We start from the raw sequence: 14,193 nt of genomic DNA on the forward strand, positions 1-14,193 counted from the left end.
CACACATATAAACAAATCTGGGATTTACTGTAACATCAGGCACGTGGACAGCTGACCCTGAATTTCTACCAGCTGTTGGATTCTCTTCAGGAGATAAACCCGACCCCTGACCTCACTGCTTGCTGCCCTGCCTTTAGGAACAAGTAGGATGTACATTCAAACTCAGCCTATGGACAATTTTAGAAGCACATACACACAGCAAGAAATCGACGAAAAAGGGCCACAAATCCTCACACATTGTGCTTTCATTTTGCTCAAAGAGAACTGAAGCAATTATCCTGTGACTGTTTCACCTCTCAGGGTTTCTCCTGGTGTTCCACAAGGAAATACCCTGCTGTTCTGTTCTGGGACGCACACACACACACATACAGAGAGGCTGCTCTGTGCTGTGCTACATTGCTGCCCGAATCTGGGTTAGACATTTCTGTGTGTGTGTGTGTGTGTGTGTAGGAGAGCGGAGAGCTAGGCCAGGCTAAAACTGTATGTACAGTTAGGTTATTCTGGGTAAGTAAAGTTGTGCCGTTATCCTAAATCAGCAACCTGCTCTGAGCAAATATTTAAAGCATCACCACTTTGTTACTCATCAAATTAGTAAAATCTGCATGTTACCTCAGCAATATGCTGACAACTTCATGCTCCAGTCTCAGAACCCTGATGTTAAATGATGAAAAACAAGCCAAAATAAACGTACTATACTAATAAATTGGACTTTACCATTTTGTTTCCACAGAAGCATAAATATATATATATTTATGCTTCTGTGGAAACAACATTAAATGCTTAATACATCCTGAATTAGGTTGGAGCATTCACTAACAACGCAATCAATTGACATCATGATCTTTTAATGACCCAACTCAGGATGATATGTTTACAAATCCATGCTTTCAGAGGGGTTTATTGTCATATTGTTGCCCCTTAATGCCCTTGAGCTGGCACATCTTGCCCACAGCTTTGACAACAAATCAGCAAACCAAAGAACCCCCCCCACAGTTTTGCACCTATGTGCCAGTTATGTGTGAATAAGTGATTTTAAAATGCCTTAGGGGAGACCGGGGATAGTTGTAACGTGGGTCAGTTGTAACACTTCCAATTTCTCCAATCAGGGCAAAGTTTCAAATGATGTGACTCATCCTGTGCATGCCCAATTCAGTTCTGCTATCACATGTGAAAAACCAGCACATTTTGTCAAACACAGACAATTTAACACGAAAAAAAGTAATTTGTATGCCAAAAAGTAAGTTTTTCTACTTTATTTCAATTTCTAATAGCATTATCTGCTTTGCAGTTAAACTCATCAAACTTAAATTATGTTATTTGTATGTCTATGGGGATATATTCTGTGTAGGTCTTTAGTGCTAATGTTTTAGCCGTTGGCTGTAATATTAGCTAGTTCATGGCTAAAGGAGTCTGGGTCAGTTGTAACAGCAACAGTCTGGGTTAGTTGTAACAATAATGCAGATGTTACAACTTACCACACTATTACTTTAACTTGTATTAAACAAGTTTGTGAACGACATCAGCAGAGAGAGGTTCACTGGTCGCTTATGTATATGTGGTTAATGCCATTGGCAACACAATTCCTCCACTGTTTGTGTTCCCACACATACATTATGCAGACCACTGTGTCAGAGATGGACCAGTAGGAAGTACTGGTAGTGGAAATAAATCAGGATGGGTGCAAGAAACAGATTTCCTCATCTTTCTGAAGCACTTTGGAAACCACACCAAGGTAAGCCAGGAAAAAAAGTAATGGAATTGTGATGCTGGTGAACAACTACATTTTTTCAGCTTCATTGTTATGTTCAAAATTGGTGCAAGAGTTGTAGGTTATAATGCCCACTGAGCCAATGAGGCCAAACTCAAGGAAGACCAACCAAAATTAATGAAATATTCAGTTGCAGAAAATTCCATAATTTTTCTTTTTTGGGGGGTTGGGATATGTTCAAAAGCTAGATTTCTGCATTCTGTCACACACACACACACACACAGCTACATAAATGGCTCTAAGTGCATTCATGTGTTGAATAAAAAAGATTACATGTTAATGTTTTGTCAGTACCCTTATTTCATTGTGTTACATTTTACCCCAGGATATGTTACAACTAACCCAGACTATGGGGTTAATTGTAACATTTCACTAAATGTGTTTGAGACCATACCATGCAATGGGTAATTGTGCTGCAGAGAAAATAGCTGCACTATTTAATAGCCGAGACATGTAAATACTTTGCATTACATTTTGAATCCACTACCTTAAAAGAGCTCCAATTTACAGACAGAAATGTGAAAAATGTTACAACTATCCCCGGTCTCCCCTACTTGTATAAGCTTCTACATGTTTATTAGAAAATGGTTCTTTCAAACATATGTTTACCTCTCTGTGTAATTTCCTGGGCCAAACATAACCAAACTGTGAGTAAGAATGAAAGTAATCAGAAAGTAAAACCTAAAGGTAAAAAACTGGTTCCAGATGAGTCTGGGATTTCAGGTGTGTTTGTGCCAACACTGCCCTTCCTATTGTGGACTGTGGGCTTTGTAACAGTGGAAACATTCAATCACGCTAGAGTAAAAATAGAACAACAACCTCCTTATGACTAGGAAAAATCGGTTGTTGCCCAGTGATTGCATTGGATTTATTTTGCAGTCCAATTACAAGTATTTGCATCAACTGTTTTTGATCTCAAGGCAGTCAAACAGTTCTTCGACTCAGAATGACTGCTTGATTCAACTGATTGTACTCTCATTATACTCCTATATTCATTTATATATACTTTCCCCCACAATCCCTATCTGGTCATAGCACATAGCTGCCCCTCGCTGAGGTTGGTTCTGCCAGTGGTTTCTTTCTGTTAAAAGGGAGTTTTTCCTTCCCACTGTTGCCAAGTGCTTGCTCAAAGGGGGTGGTTTGATTGTTGGAGTTTTCTCTCTGCTATTGTAGCTGTAGAGGTTACTCCTGTTGTGATTTGGTGGCAGATACATAAATTAAAATGAATTAAATTGAATATTAAGTGCCAGTGCCATTTTGCAGTTACATTGTCATCCTGATGAAACTACGTCCCATTTTGTGGAGGAATCTTTGAATCCCCGTATAACATCTATGAGGTTCTAAGGGGCTGCCACGGTGATGCAACCCCGAGATCATCTCCAGCTGAACTTAAACAAGGAACCCTTTAAAAGCCATGTCAATGCGTAAATCACTAAATTATGGAGCAGTTCTTATTGCATTATTGTGAAGCACTTAGGTATACCTTTGGTTTTAAATGTGCTATATAAATAAAATTGTATTGTTACAGCTCAGACTGGACTCTGATTGTAAGCAGAGTCTAGAAGCAACCGATTTATGATTTTCACAAATTTATCAGTTTTTTGCCAACTTCAGTCCATTCAATCCCAAACTGTTAGCAGACGTTTTCCTTCTTCTTGACTTGTTATTGCCATCTTGATACATCAAAGTCATTTTGAAGGCAGCAATTGACTGCAAGAGGTCACAGACCTGGTTCCTTTGAAGCAACCATTTCAAAGGCAATGGGATCGCCAATCGTCCCACAGTCTACAGACATTATTTTTGCTCCGCATTTGTGATTGTTTTATGCCAGATGCCCTATCTGATGAAACCCATTCAGAAGACCTTACATGAGTTTTTTCAGATAGTTGAAACAAACGTCCAATGAGGGCCCTAAGTTGGAGTTCTCAATTTTATACAAATTGATGTCAGTTAGACATCCATATTTTGTCATGGCTTGCTGTGTGGCAGGCAGGATGAGGACCCAAAATGCAAACTCACGGACTCGGGGGATAAACTCAAAATCACAGCTTTAATGCTGGAAGGCAGATCACAGGAAATACAAAACTTAAACTGGGAACCATAAACTAACACTCGCAGAGAGACACAGGGAAATCCACGCAGCATGAGGGAGAACGCGACACAGAACTGAGGGAGACGCAGACATAAATACACAGAGGGTTAACGAGGGAAGTGGGAGCACATGGGGAACACAGGTGACACTGATAATCATAACGAGACAGGGCGGGGTGAACATAACATGACGTATACAGGGCGGGATCACAAAGTAAAACAGGAAGTACACGGGGGTTCAGACAGGAGGGGAGAGAGAGAGCACAGGAAGAACATAGCCATAACGGGCAGGGGAAACATGGAATAAACACAAAGAGAGACGAGGGCTCATAAATACACAGAGGGGCACACAGGGGGTAAGAGTCACGAAGGGAAAACACTTAGGGAACAACACAACAGGACAACTCAGGAAACATGGCCTAAATAAGGAACGAAATACAAAAATACAAGAAACTAAGAATACTGGGCCAACATGGCCCAGGACCATGACATATTTAAGTTCACACACAGGTGTCCTACGTAGCAGTTTTAATAGATGAAACTCAACAGCAAGAGACAGCAAAAACCTGCAGAATGTTGGAAAAACAAAAGCAGTTGTCCACGGGCACCACCTAGATTGCTAGTTTTGTGGTCACACTTGGGCTTCAATAAACACAACACAGCACAGATTAAAGCTACATGAAGATGTGTCTAAGAAGACAGTTGCAGCTCAGAAGTAAAACACTCTACCAGTTTGTTTCTTAAACACAACCATGACACAAGCTACAGACTGGCCACTACCATTAATCTAATTTTAAGTAAAGATATAATAATAATGGATTGGATTTATATAGCGCTTTTCAAGGCACCCAAAGTGCTTTACAATGCCACTATTCATTCACTCTCACATTCACACACTGGTGGAGGCAGCTACAGTTGTAGCCACAGCTGCCCTGGGGCAGACTGACAGAAGCGAGGCTGCCATATCGCGCCATCGGCCCCTCTGGCCAACACCAGTAGGCAAGTAGGGTAAAGTGTCTTGCCCAAGGACACAAGACCAGGACAGAGAGCCCAGGGATCGAACCGGCGACCTTCCGGTTACAGATGCGATTCCCAACCCCCTGAGCCACGGTCGCCCTAAATATGCCCAAACGCCTGCAATATCGTAGTTTGCATTTATCTCAAAATCCCAGCACACATTGCAAAACTATTTATATTGATACGGATGCTTTCGGTTTTGTTCCAACTGCTATCATGCAAAAATTTCATTTAAATATTGTTTGTGTCAAGATCTGGGTTTATCTGCTTTAAGCATGCATAGAGTGGCACCCTACTTTAAACAAGGACACTCCGTCCCTCCTCAAAAATAATTCAGGCCTACCCACTTGTGCATGAGCTCTTGCCTTCCAAATATTCAAGCACAATTTAACTCAGCATTTATTAGCTTAACTTTTACGGCATTAGTCTTTATTCCATATTTTGTGTCTTAGACATGCAAGATCAAGCTGCAAAGCACCGTTTTCAACCACACAGCTACATTTCATGTTATGTTAGAGACTTAGGATAAGATTTTAGGTTGTAGGAAGCTCATTTCCTACAGAAATGAGGGTGGCTGGCCTCTCCCTTAGAGATAGGGTGAGAAGTTCGGCCATCCGGGAGGGGCTCAGAGTAGAGCAGCTGCTGCTCCACATCGAAAGGAGCCAGCTGAGGTGGTTCGGGCATCTGACAAGGATGCCCCCTGGGCGCCTCCTGGGTGAGGTGTTCCAGGCATGTCCCACCGGGAGGAGGCCCCGGGGCAGACCCAGGACACGCTGGAGAGATTATATCTCTCGGCTGGCCTGGGAACGCCTTGGTATTCCCCCGGAAAGCTGGAGGAGGTGGCTGGGGAGAGGGAGGTCTGGGCCTCTTTGCTTAGGCTGCGGCCCCGAACAAGGCGGATGAAGATGGATGGATGGATGGATTTTAGGTTGTATTTTGGATAAACATATAAAAACTGAGGTATGACTGCAACAAAGAACAGAATATGCGACCTAGAATATATATTTTTTTTAAAAAGAGTTCAGAAAGAGTAAAAATGAAACTGGTGCAAAACACAGAATTAAATGGTGACGAGGAAAGAACAGAATGAACAGAATGTAATGACCTCTGAAAGCGAGAAAAACTTCATTATTTCAAAGTAAAAGTCGCACCACTGACGTCATTCTGTGTGGCAGATATTTTATGAAATTTAAAATAAAGTTTTAAATAAATATATTCTAGATATATTTTAAATACGGTGACTGAGACAAACACTGAATATTAGATGAATAAACTTTGTTTATTTGAACACCAATAACTAATATGACTATTTAGTGAACTGAAGGGATTTTTATGCCTTTAAAACCAAAAGTCAGCACTTTCAGTGTTTTACAGAGTGACCCAGATGTATCAGTCTGTGTCCAGAGAAAGGTCCACAATCTGAAGCCTAATTTAGCATCGACAGGTAAACTGGAAGCAAAAGTTACTCACCCATAACTCAACTAGCTACTACAGCAAACTAATGCACTTTTTTATTTTTTATTTTAAAAAATGGTCTCTGTCAAGTTGAGCATTTAAGCACAGTTAAATTCATGAAGTAGTTCCCACAAGAAAGATGAAACCATGGAAACTATGTGAGCCAACCTACAGTATGATGTTTTGGCCTGTGCTGTAAAAAGCCTACAAGTCACTACGAATGCAAATATATTGTCATCATAATATAAGAAACCGAGCGGCTGATGTGTTTGCTACCTTTAATTTGTTTTTCTTTCTTCTATGTACGTGACTTCTCAACAGTGTGAGGGGAATTAGTTGAGCAGCTGTAGCTCGCTGTGGTCACACTGCCCTCAGCGGAAGACCGTCAGCAGGACTAATAGGATTGGATCTTTACTTATTCAGCTCCTCATGCATGCACTCTACAAACACAGACATGTTCAGCAGCTTCATTCACGATCTACACAGGTAAGCTTATAAGCAAGAGCAGGTTAGTCTGTGAGAGAGTAATTCAGCCTCTCTGCTCTTTCAGGCGCTCTGCCAGTGTTGTTGGCATAATGCGGAAATCTGCCCTCACTTCTAATGGGTTTTTTCTCTCACTTTATTATGCCTTTTTCTCTTCGTCCCACCTCACATCATTTCTTTGACACCCTCTGGTGTTTTCAATATTTCCATTTTAACGAGCTCATCCATCTCAGAAAGCAACTTGACATCTTGCGGAAAATTGGCGATCTGCTCCTAAACGTATATGCTGTACATCATTAACAGAGTGCAAAACATTACTGCATTATTGATCTGCTCCAAGGTCAACTGCTAATCAGAAAAAAAACAGCTCAGACAGCTGCTTCACACGCTGACTGACACTGTTGTCACTCTGCAGCCAGCTGTTTCTAATCACACTCTTCAGTATCTGTTGTACAGAAGAAAAGGCGTGATCTGTAGCTATACAATACTAACATGACAACAAAGCATGTAAACACAAAGTCACAGACAAAGCCAAAGTTCAGATCTTCATATTTGGGTGAAGCACAACCAAAACTGAGAGAGGACAATGATCCACAGCCCAAAAAAATGTATGGATTATATATAAATTATTTTATGACCCACATTCAAACCTTTAAGTTTAGAAACAGAAGTCGGAGGATGTTAAAACTGATTACTAGCTTTAAAATCCAGGAAGATTCAGACATTTTTATTAGCCAATTCACTGCTCCTGTGTTCTTGTGTTAGGAAAAATATCTTAACTCAAAATAGTCAACTTGCACACACTAAACACTTATCTCACAGATATAGAGCAGAATCTGGCTAAGCGTTTAAATCGAAGCTTTAAGTTTTACCAGTAGTCCTCCAAAGCACTTTAATGCATTCCATTTTATAATAAACAAACAAACACAAAACCTACAAACTGAGCCTTAAATTTCTTAAGTCATCACAATGTTAGACAGGTTATTGTGAGTGGGGCCAGAAGATCAGACACATTAATATAGGGACTCATGTGTTTATTTAAGCGAGCAGGTGCCATCTTTGGGTCCGCTCCCCTCTAATACGTCCAAGCGTTTCGACCATGTGCTCCAGAAAGCATGAAGGCAACTTCTGGCTGCAAGAACAAGAGCTAGTTTGCTTTTCTGTGTTTGGCTCAATGACATGAAAAAAAAATCAAAAAGAAAACAGTGTGAACAAATCAGAAACAGTACGAAGGGTGTGAAATCTGTTACACAAATAACGGCGCCTCTGCTGTGCAGGCCGTCCGTGCAGTGTCAAATTCTGCATGTGGAGTTCATGAAAGACAGCACATACTTAGCCAGCTGACAAAATTTATGTCACTTAGATATATGTGCGTAAATGCACAGATGCAGAACCCCTCTCTCTCTTTACATGGGATGTCACACTTTGGTACCAAGTCGATGCTAAATCTCCAAAATCACAGCAGGACTTTTCATAACATAGATGCTACAGGTGGCAAGAGATCTACATGGAGATGTTTGAGTTTGAGTTGCCTGATCAGGAATTTAACAACTTAATGTTTTTTAAAATAATTCAAAGGGTTTTATCTCGTAATGGCTTTTAATTTTTATTCCAGTTTTTTCCTTGGTACCTGTTATTTCCTTCCTGTCTAAGCTCTAAAGAAAGAGTTTAAAAGCAGCAGCTTTGTCACCACCAGAGGTACTGTAGCCATACCCTGGATCCTCAAAACAACAAAGTCTGGACACAAACTAGGCCATGGGCCTACTTCTGATGAGTCCCCACTTGACAAGAGTATCAATGTGTATCTGTGGCTTCAGGTCCCAGGACAGCTAATTACTTTCTGTTTTGAGTCCTCAGCTGTAAAAAAACAAAACAAAACAAATAAAAAAACAAAAATTGTTCTATATTGCTGTCCAAAAGTTTCTTGCAGCTGTAAAGAAGGTCAGGGCAAGCCCATTAACATCATCAGACAGACTGCTCTCATTGTTTTAGCTGAATGAACTCAGTTTTAATGAGAATCAGCCCTCATCTCTATTCAGCAGAACAGCTTTATCAGAGTCTTAACAGCTCCAGATGGGCTTGTTTGGCTTGCCAATTTCAATCATTCTGTAACCCTAATTTCACCTTAACCTGAATCTTATTTTTAATATGTCACTGATCTCAATTACATGGTAAAACAAAGCCATCAGCAATTGTTTTTAAGCAGAGGATGGACAGGTGAAAGACGAAAAACAGCTGTTTTAAGATGGATTAACACATAACAGCACCCCGTGGATATAAACATGTTGATGCCTGGGCTTTTGAGATGCAGCCCTGGCACTTCCTTGGGGGTTCTGACTCACCCCAGGTAAAACTTGTTCATTTATTAAAGACGTGCCAGAACCTGGAAACACAGTTTTGCTATGAACATGTTTAAATTGATGTACCTAGTAAGCTGACTTAATAAAGAGGATAAAAGCATTGAGGCAATATAATGGACAAGTTGTTTAAACTATGGGAACCATTTTATAATAGTATCATATTAATCGTTTTAAACATTACACGTCCTGTGAGGTGCGAGTTTACTGCTTCTAAAGGATTCAAGAGAGAGTAAGTAGCAGCCAGGTGCTGCTAATCAGATTCATTTAAATAACTGATTATCAGAAAGTGTGAGCAACTCTGTAAAAGCAGAAATTTTGGCAGTTTGCTGGTCCCGAGCATTCAGTTCAGGTGTGTATTAACACAATTACAAAATCTTTCCAGTTATGGTCATCACAACAACTTCAGACCATGCAACATTCAGATAAACGACGAAAAACCCAAGAGCTACATCTTACAGCCCAGTTACCATGTGAAATTTGTGACAGGAAAATAAGAAAAAGACTGAACAAATATGGCTTGTTTGGAAGAGCTCCCAGAAGAAAGCCTCTTCTCTCTGAAAAGAACACAGCAGCACAGCTCAGGCTTGCAAAGTTGCATCAAGACTTCTGTGGAGACGTCTGACCATAATGCACAGCACGACATTTGGCAAAAACCCAACACAGCTTATCTGAACAAACTCCTCACACCAGCTGTCAGCACGGTGGTGGAGGGCTGATGATTTGGACTTCGTCTTGCAGCCACCAACTCCTCTGTCTTCAAAGTATTCTAATCTGTTGTTAATCTATGTTGGCCAAAACTGCATCACGCAACATCCAAGCACAGCAGCAAATCTACAACACAATGACTGAAAAGGAAAAAAGAATCAAGTCGCTGTAATGACCCAGTCAATGTCCAGACCTCAACCTTATTAAAGGCTCTGGCAGGATTTCAGGAGAGCTGTGCATAAACGAACAGCAACAAATTTAAAGCAACATTGTGAAGAAGAGTGGGACGAAATTCTCTGATTTTTGGTTAGCATCCTCTGCTAACAGAAATGCAGCATAGTATAACAGATAATAGTTGTTTTTTTTGCCTTTAGATAAGAAAAAATTCACAACAACATTTTTAGTAAATATGCTAACATTTCAAGAAATATGCTATTAGCCTTATTGCTGATGATTACTGCAGAGCTGTAAATATGAGGAAGGTCAGAAAAGCAAAGCAAATTACAATCTCAGGCTCTTGGCATTTGCTCTATAACAGAAAAAAAACGACAAATTATAAAGTTAGGGGGGAATTTCCCTTAATGACTATTTATTTATCGTTTTTTTATTAACACTTAGAGAAATTGCCTGATCAGGGCTGTGTGGGTGAGATTTGATTAGCAGTGGCCTTAAAGCAACCCCACATCTGGCATCATCTGTTGATTTAAGTATCACTAAATTCTGATTGGTGTATAACATAAAAAATGACTTTAAAAGCACTTTTTTTCAGATGAACTGTGCCAGCTTCAAACCACTTGAATTTTAAATTAACCAGAACCTAGAACATGACTTCATTAAAAGGTATCGCGCCTATAATTCCCTACCTGGAAAGAGCAATCTCAGCCTTTTGCCGGGCGATATCTGCTGCCTTCTGCGCTCCCTCCACGGCTCGGTCCACCTTCTCCCTGATCTTACTGGCTCGGAGGGGGATCAGGTTCTTCCTCTTGCCGCTCACCAGGATGTTCTGCTTGTACTTCCCTTCCTCTTTTGTGCCATCAGGAAACGTGGTGCAGCCATAGCCGTGCCGCTTGTTGCTCAGCCACTCCCCTTCGTACTGCAGCCCGTCGGACCGCCGACTCACGCCAAATCCGGTCCGCTTGTCGTTCTTCCACTCCCCGCAGTAGGTCTCTGTTGCTGTGGCGTCCACATCGTCTTCAGCGACTGTCAGCTCTGTGTCTGCATCTCCAAGGCTGGAAAAGGTGAAAGGTTACATTAAAATAGTAAATAATCAATCATGGAAGGATCATAAAATGTTGAAATGAAACAGCCAGAGCCAGACTTCTGTGCCACGGTGACTATATTAAGAATATCTACTACTGCCAGCCATTAGGTTACGAGGTGGCGACTCAACTCAAAATAAGCCGGCTCAATCCAGCATACCTGAAGTTTGACGCCAAGCACTTCCATGTAACATCTAAGCCAGATTAAGAAGATGAAGTTCACACAATGAATGAAACTGGCATTAAACTTCTCCTCAGGCACCGGTCCAGTGGACCAACATACTGACCTTTGACCTATAGTCTCCTTTGGAATGCATGCCAATCCATTTAAAGGCACTTAAGAAGAATGGGTGTTTGTTTTTTCCTTGAATCCCTGTCCTCCAAATGAAGGACAGGTCACTTCATAGTACGTCATTCCACTACCCTGCCACAGAGTTGATATCTGACTCACCACGTTGGACTAACCACGTTCCAAAGTCATTCCAGTCACAATCTTTCAAAGCTAGACTTCCTCTTGCGTGAATCAAGAAAGGAGACCACAGTAGGTGGTGTTATTTGTATGATTTTTGGTGGATAGACTCATGTTTGATTGACATACTTTTCAAGTAAACATTGCTGTTGAGTTAAAATCCTGCCAGAATTTCTTAGAGTGTTAAATGTCTGACTTTTACAGTAAATTTGAACTTTTCAGGGATAAATATATTAGATTGCATAACTAAAACATGACAACGATGATGGGTATCAGTATGATTACTGTGGAACTGGTCAAGGAAGGATCAGTTTTAGTTAACCAACACAGTATGCTGGATTTCTAAGGTTTATTTTGGGGCTTTTTGCCTTCATTTGATAGTTAAACAGTGTGGAGTAGACAGGAAAGGGCTGCAGGTTAGACTTGAACCCAGTCTGCTGCGTTTTAGTCATAAGGCATATGCATACCTGCTCAGCCAGTGAGCTAAACTGGTGCCCTAGTATACAGCGTGAAACAGGCTTCAAACTAATGAAAAATTATGTTTGAGAACAAAAGGTTTGGCAGATTGCCCCAAATTTGGATGAAAACTATATGTGCAAAAAGGTCTTTGTGGGTCTTTTATATCTGGTATCCTGCAGCAGCCCAAACCTACCACCTCTACTGTCCACGTGCCATTACCTGATGGTAGAGTTGATATCAGATGCAGCAGAGGACACGGTACTCATGCCAGCTTCACTCCTGAATGAGCTCTGTTTAGACCTCTGGGAGGCCAAAGAGCTCCTGGACTCTGACTTCCTCAGCTTGAGACCTGACAGGATGGATCTTCGAAAAAGCCCGCCCTTCCTTTTCCCCTTCAGCAGCTCAGCCTCGCTGTGCGCTGTCAGCACAAAACCTCCCCGAGACACCGCGGGGCTGCTGCCGCTGCTGCCTGTGCTGCACATGGAGACGCTGGTGGTCAGCGTGCCGGGAAGGGGGGGAGGTCCAGGAACCACTGCCCCAGTCCGGTCCAGCAGAGCTGTCCCATTGCTGTGCTCTGAACCGGAGCGGAGAGAGTTTATGGAGGTACGAAGCGGGGAGCGGATAACGGCTGCCATACCGTAAGGGACGCTCTGACGAACTCCGTAGCCATGACGCATCCCGCCAACCCACTGACCCTGAAATGTTCCTGAGGGGGAAAGAAGAAAACACTGATTAGGCCTGATCAAGATCACATGGAGATGCATAAACAAACAACAAAATCCCAACCACTGACAACAATCAGTGCTTTATGGCATTAATGAAAGTCATGAAGTGATAATAATTCGCACATAATGATTAATTTGTACACCTTTACTGTGTCGACTGACACTATAGTTCCCACAGCTACAGAGTCAGATACACAATGAATTCAAAAACGGGAAGAAAATGGATTTCTTTATGGGTTAAATGAGGGTTTTCACAAGTGATCATTTCAGTCAGCTGTTACGCAAAATACTTACAGTCGCATTAATTAAAATGTGCCAAAAGGTGCTGCCTAGAAATACCTGTCGTCAACACAAAAGTGTTAAAGTGCAGTTGTTATACGGGTGTAGGGCAGCTCAAGTTAAATCCCCATAGAGTTTGTTGTTAACATAATGTCTGAGACTGAGATCCCCAAGGCCTCATCCACCTGAGACTGTCTAAATAAGGGATTTAACCCCTTAACGCCTAATTTTTGTCAAAACTTACATAAACGATAAATTTTAATCAATACATTGCAAAAAATGTGGGATGTAGCAAATATGATAAAAAGATTAAAACTAATTTAAGCACATTAATATTTAATTGATTGTTTTTAATTGCCTGAATAAATGCTTAATTTTCAAAAACTTTAAATTTAACTTTAAATTTTCTGGCAACAATTTCACAATTCAGGCTTTAAAGGTTAATATCTGTCCCTAAATATGGAGTTCAGAGATATATACTGATGTGATTGCACTAATGGTAATTTAACTTGAAATGCAGCATTATAAATTGAACAAAATAAGTGAAAATAATTATTCTGTAATGAGTCTGAATGACAGACGTGCATGAACAGGAAGTCTTTCTGTAAAACGGTTACAATATACAGGAAGATAAGTAATGCCCACAGGATCAGCCACTCAGACTCTTTACAAGAAGAGCAGGTCCAGACTTTGTGTACAGGGATAACTGGGATCTAACAATACCCATCAGCAGAAAGAAACATGTTTAGGTTTTGGTCTCTAATGTTAATATATCTGCTGATAACAGTGGAACTCAACTAAAGTCAATTAGTAAATAATGGACTGTAACTTAACACTGCTGTCAATTAATTGCTGGCAAGCCAGTGCTCAAATTAGCAGGTGTACCCCCTTTACAAATACGTTAACAAACAAAAATAAACAAACAAATGAAAACGAGAAAAAACTGTATACAGTGTGAAATATTTCCAAAACCTACAGCATATACTACATGTAGACTCAAATGTATTAATAATTTCTCATTTATATTTGCCTGTATTTACCAATTTTGTCTCCTTAAGAAATTGTAGGAATGAAACTTTAACACCGTCACACATAGAGCAATTATGAATATCCATATGTTTAA

The 14,193-nt window shown here is 40.8% G+C and overlaps 1 protein-coding gene across 1 annotated transcript in view; it reads right to left on the reverse strand.

Moving 5' to 3' along the window:
- jph3b (junctophilin 3b) overlaps nucleotides 1-14,193 on the reverse strand; it is a 68,868-nt gene that overhangs the window by 24,090 nt on the left and 30,585 nt on the right. Inside the window, exons 2-3 of the mRNA XM_005935024.3 lie at nucleotides 12,286-12,772; nucleotides 10,743-11,108 (exon numbers count right to left, since the gene is read on the reverse strand). Coding sequence (XP_005935086.1) covers nucleotides 10,743-11,108; nucleotides 12,286-12,772 — 853 coding nt within the window. The remainder of the gene's footprint in view (nucleotides 1-10,742; nucleotides 11,109-12,285; nucleotides 12,773-14,193) is intronic.

Source organism: Haplochromis burtoni, unplaced genomic scaffold (genome assembly GCF_018398535.1).
Source record: "Haplochromis burtoni strain Fernald_Lab_line unplaced genomic scaffold, NCSU_Asbu1 Contig_188, whole genome shotgun sequence".
NCBI lineage: Eukaryota > Metazoa > Chordata > Actinopteri > Cichliformes > Cichlidae > Haplochromis > Haplochromis burtoni.